The following is a 14147-nucleotide window of genomic DNA, read 5'->3' as shown; positions in this document are numbered from 1 at the left end:
GACCTCAACTAGAACTTTTCTTCACGAGATTCTACAACCACCAAATAGCCACGTGATTAAAAGGAATCTCCACATCGCATAAAGGTTTCAGGTGTCGCCAGAATCCTGCTGCTATCTCATGGCACATTTTTGCGTGGATAAGCCAAGACAGATCCAAGATCTTCCTCACACCCTACCAACCAAGTCTGAACCAGAGGCAGTGCATACCTGTCACAAGCCTATACATGTGTCCAAAGCCAGTTTTTCTCAGAGCAGCAGGCAAACTAACAGACTTGCGCTCTGATCTGTTTGGGGCCTGTCTCACTCACATGCATGTCAAGTGTTTCAGTCACAGCTGGTTTATTTCCAAATACTTCCTCCTCATCTAAAAAACATCTTTAAAAACAACAGCAATAACTCTGAGAAACAGATACATTATGATTTTATTTTTTTTTCTAATGAGGAGCTGCAGTTTAATCTTCCACTTCAAAAGAATGCCTTTATCTAGAAACATAATATTATTTCAATTAAATTAAAATTACCAATTATTTAATAAAATTATTGGCTTGGCTGTCTTGACACAACACAGTCAAACATGCAAAAGACAGCAAAGTAAGTTTGATGCCAGTGCTATATAAGGAGAGAGGAAAAAGTAAAAAAAAATATGTTCAAATAATAACAAAATAAAACAAGTCGGTAGGAATCTTCATACCCACCCAGAAAATCCATCTGAAGGACCCTAAGAACAAAAGATGTCTTAATGTGTCTTCCTATCTTCTCCACCAGAGCAGCAACAAATATAAGCCTTAGAACAAGAAGACGAGCTCAAGATTCTTAAATTCTTTCAGAAGTTTTCAATACACCTGCTGCATCTACACCTCTACCTTCCTAACACCTGGGTCCCCATAGTCCTATGCTTTCTTGCATTCCTGCTCACTGAATCCTTTTGAAAGGGTAGTTTTGTCTTCTTGATGTCCATTGAGCGTATGAGACTAAAACAAAATTGACTAATTTATGCATATACAAAGAAGATAACAGCATCCCCAACATCCATTCTTAAAAGTGAGAACAGTAACTTCTTATATGGGCTTTAAAAAAATCTGAAATATGCATAACTAGAGTATGGTCGAGTTGCAAAAGCAGAAAGATTTCCTGTCCTGTTCAAAAATGTTTACATGGCAAGAGTTTCATCCTCCTACCACACCATAACCATGCATTTCTGTGCCAGATGTTCTTCTGTCATGCCTCGGAATACAAATTAAAACCCCACAAGACATCCCATGCCCTTCCAGTATAGGATCAACATCCAGGAGTCTCATCTACCCCAACAAAGTCCTAGAGTTCTCAGTCTCTCACACCTGGTTTCCAGTGCCCTGGCACTCCTGTTCACCAGAGTCAACACCACAAAGATGCAGAACCTGCCAAGATGCAGCAACTCTCACCACGCCCTGGGTGCACTAAGAACTTAGAATTGTCACAGCACTGCAGTCTACCTGCCACAACCCCAAGCACCTGGCCCACGACTGGTCTGGCCAAAGATTTATGGGCAGGTGAACCTACAAGGTCCTGCAACCCTGTGCAGGACAGTGGTGTAATACAGCTGACGGCAGTGGGAAGTTCCTCCCAGGAGGAGGATGGGCTCTCGAGGAGGTAGATCAGTGCTTAAAAGAAATCCATATAAAACCAGAGGCTCCAGGATACAAGATGGTACCACTGCTCCTCTCTCGTGTCATCTTTGTACACTAAAGAGCTGCTGAAACCAGAAGTGGAGTACAGAGCCCAGCAGTAGCCAGACAGCTAAACACAGAGTCCAAACCCAGATGACCACTCTAATACACATGCTGTATGCTAATCTCTGTGTTTTGATAGCACTGTGTATCATCATTCTGTAAAATGAGAAATCTCTGAGAAAAAAAGAAACAAAAAACATAACCATGGAAACACACAAACCTTTTTTCATTCCTGTTTTCTATCCAATTAGAAATAAAGAAAATGTTTTGTTTTTCTTTTCATCTGAGCCTCTAACAGACTACAAGAAAGAAGTTTTATTACTCAACATATGCTTCAGTACTCTTGCCCCTGCTCAGACAAAGACACTTAGCAGGTGTATGGACAGGCTTGTTTCAAGCAGACCACTGCCCTGGGTAAACTAAGGGAAGAAATAACATTTTGTAAATAACCTTAACATTTTTATGTATAAAGATCTATTTTTGAAAGGGAACTCCCATCACAGCTTCTTGAACGTTAGCAAATTATCAACAATAACAATAACCTACCTAAAACTAAGAGACTATGCTTGTGTTTATGTGTCCTGTATTTGCACAAGATGTAATGGCAAAACTTTACAGTTAGTTGTTATTTTCACAACTGGTAAACTTCAGAACCCTAACTATCTGAACTGCTGATACTTTCTGTTGAGGTTTCAAAAAAAATATAGAGCAATTACTAAATTTGTAAGTTTATAAGGATCTCACAAAATTAACAATAGGGAAAGTACATTAAAAGATTAGAGAACACATAGGCAAGAATACTGTGCAATAAAGGTTACTAAGCAAAGCTGGCCTAAGTTAAAATTGGAAATATGCTAAAACTGAGCAGAAGATGGGCAAATCATAAACCTAACACCATCACAAGCCAACTTGAACATAGCTGCTGTTTTCTCCGGTGTTCAGCAAGAAGTAGAACCAGTACAATAACTGAAACCGCCCATGTTTGGTTTGAATTCAACATGACAAAGCATTCACATCAAAATGTCACTACTTCCCTTAAGCTTCCTGAAAATAACGCTCTGAATCAAGAAGCTGAACGAAGCCAAAAAACAGGGAACCAGGCACATCAACACTGTGGTAGCAAAACTGAAAGAGGAAGGCTAAGAGGGGAGGAAGAGCTGCAAAAGACCTTCTCCTCACAGATTAATTCACTATATAAACAAGAAGGACTACTGGGGATCGGTTTGAGGAAGCCCAAAGCTGGCAACAGGTAATATGCAGGTAAGAAGGAGGCTGTAATGCAAGGCTGCTTTCAAAACCACGTTAGCTGTAAACCACTGCTGTCCTAAACAAATTCTCTCTATGTGGTGAATGTCAGGTTTCAGCTGACTGTCATTCTGTACTAATAACTGGAGTAACTACTTTTTGAAAAGGTGAAGTATCAGGCCAAAAACATGTTCAGAGATTCCCCAGAAGAAAAAAACACCAGTTCAGCTCAAGATAAGAGTTCAAATTCGGTTCCGTTCGATTTCGCGTTAGTTACAATTCCCAGCAAGCAATACTTACATTGCAGTAGAAGGGGTTTACCTGCTTCTTTATCTCAGCTTCGGGGTCCATGGTTGAGCTTCAGATGATATGGCAACTCTAGGGAAAGTACCAGAATAAAAAAGATTGTTATTTTAGATCCAGGAAATCGCCCAAATCCCCGGGGCACGGCAGGAAACCACTCGAGCTTCCCTCGGGCAGCACAACACCGCCGGGAGCCCTCGCCCACCCCCGGCAGCAAGACAAAGGCGGCCGCCGCCGACCTTCCCCACGACCCCTGGGCTGCGCTGCCCTCCTCAGGGCCGCCACATGGAGGCCGCGCCGCCCCACCGGGGGACACCGGAGAAGGCGGCGGCAGGGCCCTGGCGGCCCGGAGAGCCCCCGGGCCGCCGCTGGGAGCGCTGTCGGAGGCAGAGCCCGAGCTGGTGCCGTGGGGAGACGAGGGAGGGACGGACGGAGGAGGGACGGACGGAGGGAGGTGGCGGCGCTTTGTTGCCAGCCCGGGGCCGGGGGGTGGGCTCGCCCCCGGGAACGCCGCCTTGGTTGTGGGGACGCGCACGGCCGGTCTCCTTCCTTCCCTCCCTCCTCCCTCCTTCCATCCCTCCCTGCTTTCCTCCCTCCCTCAGATGTTCCTGAAGCCGCATGTCCGCCCTGGGTGGAGCGTCCTTCTTTGTCGAGCGAGGAGCTGTTCTCCCGGCTGGCTCCGGCACAAGAGGAGCGAGCGAGGAAATATAAAAGGCAAGCGCCGCTTGAGGGGTGACAAGTCCGGGGGAGGGAGAGCCCGGTGGGATTCCTGCTTGTGCCTCTTTTCGGGGGGAATTGCAGGGGAATTTCAGGCGGTCCTTGGGAATAGCAACCTGCAGCCCTCACCTTTCTTTGCCACGAACTGTTTTGGATGGCTTCCATAGGCATCGGGATGACCCGTGTAAAATATCCTTATAGAATCATTATATCTATGCCTTTGCAATATTACATGTATTTAAAAAAAAATACATAGCACGTATATAAAATGTACCAGAAGAAATCCAGGCAAAACACTGTGAATTTTAACTAATAGATGGTTTTCTTCGTTTGCTGGACAGTCCATGATAATTACTAATTTGTGTTACAACAGATAAAAGCACTCAACTGCATTTTTTAATTATTTTTTTATTTTTTTTAACCGTTTGCATGTGACACGTTTTCCTTGCAGGTCTCATTCATGTTTGTAATGTGCATCTAATCACCTAGTGATTGCACATCTCAAGGTAGGTAGGGTCAGGCCTGGAACAGCCCGATGGAAGGATGCTCTGTGTGGAAAACCTAACATCTGAGGAAGAAGGAGGCTGTTTACTGCTGGTTCTCTCATTCTCCAAATGAAACATAAACCTGTTGTTGTGACTGGATTTGGTCATTGCATTCCCATGCCTTTCTTTCACCCCCAGACACTGGATGAAAAGGACAGCATTTGTGACTGGCTACCAATGCTGTAAATGGCTGATCACGCTTAATGCTTCATCAGTAATTTAAGTTGGATAAATAAATTTTCTTTTTTTTTTTTTTTAGTCCTTAACTATTTCTGAGAGCAATCCTGTTAGCATTGGCAAATGAATTCCATTTTCACACCGTAAGTGACTACAGTTTGCAGGCAAACTGTTATTTTTGTTTTTCGTTAGAGTAACCTTCACATTTGGGTTAAGGCTTCCATCATAATTTTCTCCTTGCATTTTCTCATGCCTAAAGAAAAATTTCAAGCTCTGAACATGCTCACATGTGCCAACGTGAAGTGATTTTCTTTTTCAAAATGTGCTTTTTTGTAACCGGTTGGAGTATGAGTGTGTGTTTAGATGTGTGCAAGCAAAATAATATACATTTACGTACTTATGAACATATGTACATTGCTTCACTTGTGTAATCTTTTTTCCAAGAAATTCTTCCAGCAGAGCATAGTCCTTCCTTTATAGTCCTCAAGAGAAGAACGCCACACAGCATTTCAAAGTGTCAGGAATTGGGAGATATTTTTGTTATTTTTAAAGTGATAGAGGTTTGTGTGAGAGAGGTACTTAGGACACTGATTTGTTTTAATGCAAGTTATGAATGGAGCTATGCCAAAGAAGATAATTAGGATAAAGTAATTCCTTACTGCACAGGACAGTCTAACAGCCTGAGCACCTGTAAGAGTGTGGGAAGCTTTCTGTTCTTTGTTTCTTTGAATTTACGGTGCAACTGTCCTCATGTGCAGTCACATTCCCAAATCACATTCCCAAATCAATCCTGTTTTTTGCATGAGCTATATGCAATAAACTGCTTCCATTTCCACACAGATTCCTATGTGCTAAATTTTATCCTGGGCATACATCTTGGAAGGATCTTTCAGCCTCGAAATGGAAATTATTTCACTTTGTGAGAGTCCTTTCTTGTATTCCACTGAGGAGCCAGTGGGCTGTCAAAAGGTGATTGATATCCATAAAAAAAAGGGTGAATACAAATGCATGGTAGTATTTTGCTGCAAATCCTCAGTGCTGTAAATTTTCTGACATCTCAGAGTGCTTTCAACTTACCTTATTGAAAAGGGGCTTTCATATAATGAAGTAAGCAGGCTGAGTGTGTAACAGCTTGAAAAGAAGCTTCAAGAATTTTGATTTTATTCCTCTGTATTAAGTGCATTAAACTGCTTTCAGCAATTCTTGAGTTCTTTTATGCATGCTAATCATAATCCTAGCTTTGTCATGGAAAGGACACCAGTGCAGTGTGTATGTGTAGGAAAAGTAGTTAGGAATGTGTATGGGGGAGGGAAAGGCATTAGTCCTGTATTCTTCTCAGAGCAGAACCTATGTTTCCACTCTTAAACGTACACCATCTGAGCTTATGACTAAGGAATCTCAGATCCTATCACAGTAAAAATAATAGCAATAAGTGAAAATGGGGTATAAAAGTGATACTTAGGGGTTTGCTGTGGCAGCAACCAGGAAAGATGAGCTTTTATCCTAATACATAGGGTGTTAATATATACGAAGTTACATTTTGAAGTATTTAAATGTTTGCCGATATCGGTTGATCTCTGACAGTCTTTGTAGCCAAATACTTAGCACCTTTAGCACCTGGAATCTAGAAGTCCAGGTATTATTAAGTTTAACTTTTTGAACTTAGTCTCCAGAGTTCCTGAAAACCCATTGTTCTGCTAATCAAAGCAATTTTCTACAAATAAATACCACTATTTTTAGTCTGAGTTTCTTGCGTCCTTTCAAAGCTAGAAGCAAGATTTACATGCCTCAGTGGAAGGCCCGTGAAACCTCTGATCCTGGCTCTTTGGGGTCATCAGCTATTGGATCTTATGACTTGCTGGAGGGATTGCTTTCTGTTCTGCCTCTCAGTGAAACTAAGGCTAAGACAGATTGAAACATCAATATTTAGTTCCAAGAATTTCACTGAAGCAGCTGTCCAAAGCAGCTCAATGGTTTGGAATGGTACAGTAAGTACCTAAGTAAAATCAGTTAGCAGATAGAGTCTATTTCATTATAGGTCTCTTTTATTCTACGGGTTTTGAGAGCTGTTTCATGGAGCCAAGTTCCCAGTTTGCATTATTTTTTTTTTTTTTGATTGCTCGTTTCTTGACTTTTTGGCTTATTTATTTACTTACTTTATTTAAGGAACTTCTGCAGCAGATGTTCTCTTCTGTGTATTAGACCTAGACGTTATAATAATGATTGGTATGTGATACTTTAAACTTTGTTTACACGCACATAGCTTGTACTCTGAGATTGTAGGTGCTTGAGAATTCCTGCTCACCAACACATGGAGTGCCTAAGTTTTCACAGAGATTAATAAATAACTTGATAGAGTGTGAAGGAGGAAACGCTGGATCTGGGAACATTACACCCTTACATCCAGATGCCCAGCTCTCATCCTTCTCCCACCTGTTTCTTTCTTGCGTAATGAACAAGCTGGTCTGTGAGCAGCAGAGCTAACGAAGCCTGGTTTCCTATGGATCTATGCCCTTTGTCCACTAAATCCTGTCTGCTCCAAAACTCCAGCTCTCCCATTGACACCAGCATTTCTGAAGAGACCGCAGAACTGCGACTAGCCAGGATCTATGTAGGTTCCAAGTGTCCAGTCTATGTGTACCCAGTGATTGCCTGGTTGAGCACTGACAGAAATAAAGTACAGAACTGGGTGCTTCTTTTTCACTAGGGGTACAAATTGGCTGCTGCCAGTGACTTAGCATGCTTAACTGTATATTGTAGTTTCTTAAACTCAGACTGTTACTATTTTCTATTCACTTTTTTTCAGCTTTGCTATTCTGTGCTTTGTTCAACAGCCTCCTCCATCCCTCAAATCCTCTTCTTTCTTTTTCTGGGTTTTATCATATGGGCTATAATAATCTTTATCATCTTTAGAATATTCCTGTTCTCATGTGAAAGATGGTTTCTCATTTTGATATTAACTTGTCTGTTAGCTTTCTTTGTTAGTATAAAGCCTTCACTGAAAGAGGTGAGAATAAGTGTAAGTATTTAGACATTTGGAGGAAAGGAATTACAAGGATGGTACAAAGAGAATGCTAGTGTAGTGGAGTTAAGAAAAAAAAATATTTGGACTGAAAAAGAGGAAGTCTGACTGTGGCATCTACTGAATCATCAGGTAACATTATGAGAGAAGTAGTAGAAACAGTAGGCAAAATACTAGAAAAATCATTCTGGGAAAGAGTTCTAGACTGTTAGGAACATGAACCAATTATGTATGTTCTGTCCCTGAGTTTTATGTTTAAAACCGGAAGAAATGTGAGCTAAGAAGTAACGCTTTTCCTTTTTGTACATAACTATTCAGAAGTTTCTGCCCAAGACTTGAAACTAACTGGGGCTGCACAGTTATAGAGGGAGTGAGATCCTGATCAGGATCCTTCTCACTGCTGGATGTCAGTCCAGAAGGGCTGAGTGTGGGGGAGAACCAAACTATCAGAAGTCTTTAAAAAGAGATCTTTTTAATATAATTTCTTACAGAACTTTGAAATAATACAGAAAGGATGTAAGGGAGAAATCAGTTATACCTATAGAACAGGGACAGAAGAGGGTCTTTTGTGTACCCAAGGAAAGACAAACCTGCTGAAGACAACATTAGATTTAAACCAGAAGTGATCAAGGGCTGGATTTCAGAACTTGCTCCACGGTTCAGGGCTTTGAAAACTCTCTGAGTGTAATGAATAGAAAAACAAGGTGTTAAAAACAAGTTACTAAGTAAATTGAACACCAAATATTTTATAGCAAGACAAAATATAACAAAGGCAGGAAGCATCTTTTCATTAACATATACTTCTTATGGAACTGTGTAGCCACTAAAGTAGCAATAGAAACCAGCTTATAATTATGCTATCTAACCTGAATGTTTTGTTATTTACCGTAGAACTATGCACAAGCTTTTCTAGATAAGGAAGTGTTTTGGAATCAGAGGTTATATTTAGGAGTTGTTTGCTGAAACACAATTACTTGATACTGTAACCAGTTCTAATGTGTTTTTTTTTCTTTGTTTTCAACATTGTTTTCATAGGATCTTTGGCTTCTTGGAGAAACAGTAAAAAATGCAAAACGAAATAATAAAGCCTGCTAAATACTTCTCAGAAGTGGAGAAGAGTGTGCTGCTTGCATTGGTTGAAAAGTACAAATATGTACTTGAGTGTAAAAAAAGTGATGCAAGAACTATTGCCCTGAAACAACGCACCTGGCAAGCTCTAGCTCATGAGTATAATTCGCAGCCCAGTGTATCACTGCGAGACTTCAAACAGTTAAAGAAATGCTGGGAGAATATCAAGGCACGGACAAAAAAGATAATGGCACATGAAAGACGGGAGAAGGTAAAAAGAAGTATTAGTCCACTTATAAATACTCACATCATAGGGAAGGAGAAGATTGCCAGCATAATGCCTGAGCAAATGTACTTTTTGCAGAGCCCACCAGAAGAAGATTCGGAATATCACCCTGATGCTTCTAGTCAAGGTATAAATGTTGTTGTGATGATGCATGTAGTTTTCTTTTGTCTGTGGTTTTGCCAGTGATTTCTTTTTTTTTTTTTTCTGCCAGCAATCTAAATCTATCCACTTAGCTGTGACTGCTGGTTACAGAAAAGTAATTTCAGAGCTGTGATATTACAAGACTGTCTACTTCCCTAGGCCCCCAGGAGTTAAACTAAGATCTTAGCCTTTTTTTTTTTATCTAAGTCAGTTTTTGACATATCTTCTGCTTTGTAACGAGCATCACAGCAGGCATCACACTGGCTTTACAGAGAACAGAAGGGTCCCAAGGATATTTTGATCCTTTGTAAAGTGTCATTCTGTTGGGAGAAGGTCTGAGCAATAAAAACAAAACAATCCACCAGCAGCAAATTGATAGACAACTATCTGCTGCAAGAGTTCCCTGCAGGTCTTCCCTCCTTTCTGTTCAAGAAGGACTAAAAAGTGTTTGTAGAATCGTATTTCACACTGCAGTCCACACTGGAGAATGGCATTTTTGAAAAAAGTTGAGTACTATATTCTTCTTTGTTTGGCAAGCATACACAGAAGGAATAGTACAAGACTATAAGGGAGCATACCTACAGTTCTTTCTTGCAGACTTCAGGAATGTCCACATAAGACCTTTCTTGCTAAAAAGAAAAGAGTAATTGCATTGTTAGATAACATTCTTGCATCTTCTCTTTCATGATTGTATTTACCATAAGTAAAGACAATAAATTGCAGTGGTTACTATTGTATTCCATGAGTAGTTTCTTTTATTTCAGTAGAACAAGTAGAACCTTGTTGAAGTTAGAATAATATTAATTGTTTTCCAGAAAATATACAACACTGTGTTTATGCTATATGCAGTAATGATGAGGAAGGAGTAAGTAGTAGCCTTCCCCGTATTTCTACAGTCTGTTGGTGTTATTGTAGATGCGACTCTTTACCTGACACTCAGATCTTTCAGGAGATGATTGCAGGTCACATACAGATTTGACTTAAACATCTGCATTAAGGTTCAGCTCCAGGCTCAGCCAAGCCCAGAATGGTTCAGTTCAGATCATTATGTCCTCAGTATTTTATACTAGAACAGCATTATGTGGTGGCTGCTCTATTCTGGTACAGAAGCATAAGGTTTAGATGTATACAGCTCTAGATATTATCACAAGTTTGTGTTTCTTGAGGGAGAAGAGGGGTATACTATAATACTTTTTCTTTTCTGTTTTACAGAGTCATTTGTCATCTCAAGTAGAGAACTTTGTGAGGAAGAGAAAGAGCTGGTACATTTCCCAGTGTGTGAAGGTACCTCCCAACCTGAGCCTTCATGTTCTGACGTCAGAATAGCAGCGGATAAGAACTACAGAAGTAAAGCGTCGCAGGAAAGTGCTCTGAAAAAGATGCATGAGGAAGAGCATCATCAGCAAATGTCAATTTTGCAACTGCAGTTAATCCAAATGAATGAAGTTCACGTGGCAAAAATACAGCAAATAGAAAGAGAATGTGAGATGGCTGAAGAGGAACACAGGATAAAAATGGAAGTGCTAAATAAAAAGAAAATGTATTGGGAGAGAAAACTGCAGACCATCACAAAAGAATGGCCTGTATCATCCTTTAACAGACCCTTTCCTAATTCACCATAGAGCATAAAGTGGCGGAGTCAGTCTGATTGAGCACATTTATAAGTAACGCGCACTGGCAAGAGGGTGTTTTAATGTGAATGTACAGTGACAGGATAGGTGCCCAGCTGATAGGGAACACACTTTGATGCTTAACATTTAGGGAAACACTGGTAGAGTCTGCCAAGGGCAGAACGGTACTGTTCATTTGTAGGTAATCCTGACTTTTGTAACTTTCAGACATACGCAGTATTCTAAAATGTGAACATATTTTCTGCTCTCAGAATACCCTAACATCCTTTGAAATTTAAGGTATTCTGGGTCTTCTTTCATTGGGTATTCTTGAAAAAATGTAACAGCTTTAAACATCAGATTATAGTGTTTATTTTGGTTTCTAGCTCTTCATACCTACCATTTCCTAAATAAAAGCAAGGGTTGCTCTCTGCTATTGAGAGAAAAAGCAGTTGACAGATGTTATGCTGGTGCACAGAAAAACAAAACAAAGCAAACTTTTAGCCTCTGGTTAATATAGTCCGTAACGTACTCTTCATAGAAGATGTGAAAGTGAAGGAAGTAGCAAAAGCAACACTGTAGTAATTGAGCACTTTGCTTGTGATGAACAGCAGTAATATTTTCTATCTGGCTGGCTGATTGAGAGAATGGCTGTGGAGTGGCCCTTGTGTTCTTTGAGCCTTGACCCTTATGAAGTTGTAAAGAAGGTGACTTCTTCCTCAGAAGCCTCTGTGCTTGTCCTCTCTTTTCCAGGCCTGTCTTGTATTCAAGTAGAATACCGAAATAGGAGGGCCGCATGCTGCTGCCAATGCTATGTGCTGTGCACGTGGAATCGTTCTGAGGGGAAGACCTTTTTAACAATTCATAAAGCTCTTAAAATGTAGCAAGTCATCTAGTCCATCGGCAAAGTTTCCCTCTGTCTCCCCATGCAATACTTAGCAGCTAACTGGAGTATTTCAGCCTCGCTAGAAAAAAGGCTAAGACTTGCCTTCTTTTCCATAGCTTTGGGTGGTAAGCTAGGGGATCATTCCTGTCTTGGAGTTCTGTTTTATTCTGTCCTGTGTGTTAAGGTGATGTATTTCTTTGCTTTGCTGTCAGTGAGAAGTGACAGACATGATTTGTATGAAAGCATTCCCATGAAGGCCCCCGCAGAGTTTGGGGGCCCAGAATAGTCGATGGTAGGAAAGCACAAATAAAGATAATCCTTCCTTAGGCAATAGTTTGTTCTAGTGGGGCAAGGGTTAAGAAAATATGAAATACAGAACTCCATAAAGATTCATAAGATCTTCTGATGTGTGAAAAGCTGTTTTGTAGGAAGCTGTACTGCTAACATTTGAAGCAGTGAGAAAAATGAAGAAAAGCATATATTTTCAATGAAAATCCCAAGTATCCCATTATTCAATAACGCATTTTTAGGTCACGATTAATAAGGTCACATCTAGACAGAGAGCAACATATTTAAATTAGGGTATGGCACAAAACATGCTGTTCTTCCCGGTTACACTCCTATTTCTTCCCTGGATATTCTTTCTGGTGCAATTTGTTTCGGATTTGGTTTTTGGCAGTTGGTTTCTTGCTGGTTTTTTTTGTTATTATTATTTTCCCTTTGAACTCCTTTCCCTGCTGGTGATTCATCTTTGCAAGCACTGCCATTATCAACCACAATACTCACAGTGGTTAACGCTGTGGTACATGCACTGCTCCCTTCAACATGCTAACACCAGCAAATGCAATGGGAGTGATTTATCGCAACTTATTTTATATTACAGAGGAAAAAAAAAAGCAATTTTTGCAGAGCTGCTGCAGGATTATAGAGCAGGTCATGTATGAAATCTGAAGACAGATCTTTTTGACAGGAGACTCGGTTTTCTTATAAATTGGCTGTATGAAGGAAGCAGAGGACTTCCAAACGAAGATATAATTATGGATGCTTTTTTTCTGCTGCATGGAAACAATATTGGAAAGTAGGACAATGATGCACAATAATGGTAGAGGCAAAAGAAAGCAGTGAACAGGAGTGAGGACCTTTATGGTCTGAGGTTGCATTCTGTGTTTCTGGAAGGCAAGTCAGTTATTTGAGTGGTTATGACAGTTGGTTAGGCACCATCCAGAAAAGAGATAGAAAAGATATTTCTCTTAGCCAGTGATAGGATTCTTTCCACACTGCTCCAAAGCGAAAGTAATTTGAAACTCTGTCATTAAAACTAAGTGTGCTAAGGTGCCAAGAGGTGACCAATGGAGACAATTTCAGCACTGTGAAGAGAGCAAGAATGGAGAGACAATCCAGGTCTAGATAGCCTTGTGGTAAGGTATGAGTAGTCCAGGGAGAATCAGTGGTGTTTGAGATAAGGGTGGTTTTGACTCCAGAAAGCTATAACGTTGCTCGTGAAAGATTGTTTTATTTTTGTATGTAAAAAAAAGTCATTTAAAGTATGCATGTTTTCAGACTGTACTAAGTGGGTAATGTCTTTATTTTGGTATGCATACCTATTCTGAACCCAAAATTTACAGTTCTTAGGCTGAACAATAGAACCTTTTAATTCAGCTTGTACTTCAAAGAAAGAAAATCAAAGAAAGAAAATCACAGGAGAAAAATTAAAAAGAACCAAGATGAAGATACGAAAGAAAGAATGATCAGTACATACACAGAGGAAGAATGGGCATGTCACACCTAACACAAATGATCCAGCATGCTGTTGTGGTGGGCTTAATGAAGACCCAGGTTTTTGCTTTCCCATCTGTGGTCGACTGTTGGCTGCTGTAAGGTTGGTTGATAGAAAAATGTCAAAGATCAGCGTGATGAAGTAATGTGTCTCCTTGCCAGGCTTTCACTTCTCCACCTAATGGCTTTATAAAGTGATTGCTGTGATGGAGTTCAAATGACATGAGAAATGCGGGGTTTTGTTTGCTTGTTTGTTTTCAGTTCCTCTGGTTTTAGATTTTGTCTTTTCTTTTGTCCAACTTTTCGTAGTTGTAGTATCGCCATCCCAGAAAATGTCAATTTGTTCCTCTGACTTTTTTTTTCCAGCTTACATCATTGAGATACTTTTCATATCATTGTGTTTTCCTGTTAAACATCTGGCCAAGCTAAATAGGCATTTTCCCAAGTTTTTTCAAAGATAAACTACAGCAGTGCTAAAATACCTATTCTTCTCAGGATTTGTTATAAAGTTGTTGGCAAGAATGAAATTAAAAGATACACTGGGCCAAACGATCCCTGTTTAATTCCATAAGAAAAAACATACCAGACAGATATGGATATTTCTCGGACTCTGTTCTTACAAAGAGAAGGTATGACCTTCTAGCCAAGGTGAGGCAAATTTC

General features: G+C 40.2%; 2 protein-coding genes across 11 annotated transcripts in view; one reads left to right on the top strand and one right to left on the bottom strand.

Moving 5' to 3' along the window:
• Positions 1–3809, bottom strand: part of LOC118249965 (uncharacterized) — a 21949-nt gene extending 18140 nt beyond the window's left edge. Inside the window, exons 1-2 of one of the 6 annotated variants that reach the window (XR_004779262.2) lie at positions 3497–3668; positions 3255–3332 (exon numbers count right to left, since the gene is read on the bottom strand). Coding sequence is in view for 5 of the 6 variants with exons in the window: in XM_035550501.2 (XP_035406394.1) it covers positions 3255–3305 (51 nt within the window). In the remaining variant the exon portion in view is untranslated. Of the gene's footprint in view, positions 1–3254 lie in introns of all 6 variants that reach the window. The other 5 variants (XM_035550501.2, XM_035550502.2, XM_035550503.2 and 2 more) reach the window with 5 other exon arrangements.
• MSANTD3 (Myb/SANT DNA binding domain containing 3) lies at positions 2346–14147 on the top strand. Of its 5 annotated transcripts, none has more exons than XM_050708721.1 (4): positions 2346–2969; positions 3860–3971; positions 8754–9199; positions 10426–14147. In XM_050708721.1, exons 3-4 carry the CDS (start codon positions 8785–8787, stop codon positions 10833–10835), a joined length of 825 nt encoding a protein of 274 aa, XP_050564678.1. In that variant the 5' UTR covers positions 2346–2969; positions 3860–3971; positions 8754–8784; the 3' UTR covers positions 10836–14147. The 5 variants fall into 5 exon arrangements, with proteins under 5 accessions (XP_050564678.1, XP_050564680.1, XP_050564679.1 ...); XM_050708723.1 differs by having other exon boundaries at positions 2346–2958; positions 10426–13735; XM_035550505.2 differs by lacking the exons at positions 2346–2969; positions 3860–3971 and adding an exon at positions 4875–5665 and having other exon boundaries at positions 8754–9057; positions 9151–9199; positions 10426–13735.

This window comes from Cygnus atratus, chromosome 2 (genome assembly GCF_013377495.2).
Source record: "Cygnus atratus isolate AKBS03 ecotype Queensland, Australia chromosome 2, CAtr_DNAZoo_HiC_assembly, whole genome shotgun sequence".
NCBI classification, from domain to species: Eukaryota; Metazoa; Chordata; class Aves; order Anseriformes; family Anatidae; genus Cygnus; species Cygnus atratus.
This window is presented reverse-complemented; position numbering and strand designations above follow the sequence as displayed.

Coding starts and splice junctions, on each gene's coding strand:
- MSANTD3 (XM_050708721.1), top strand. CDS start 8,785: ATGCAAAACGAAATAATAAAGCCTGCTAAATACTTCTCAGAAGTGGAG. Junction 9,200..10,425: donor CCCTGATGCTTCTAGTCAAG/GTATAAATGTTG, acceptor TCTGTTTTACAG/AGTCATTTGTCATCTCAAGT.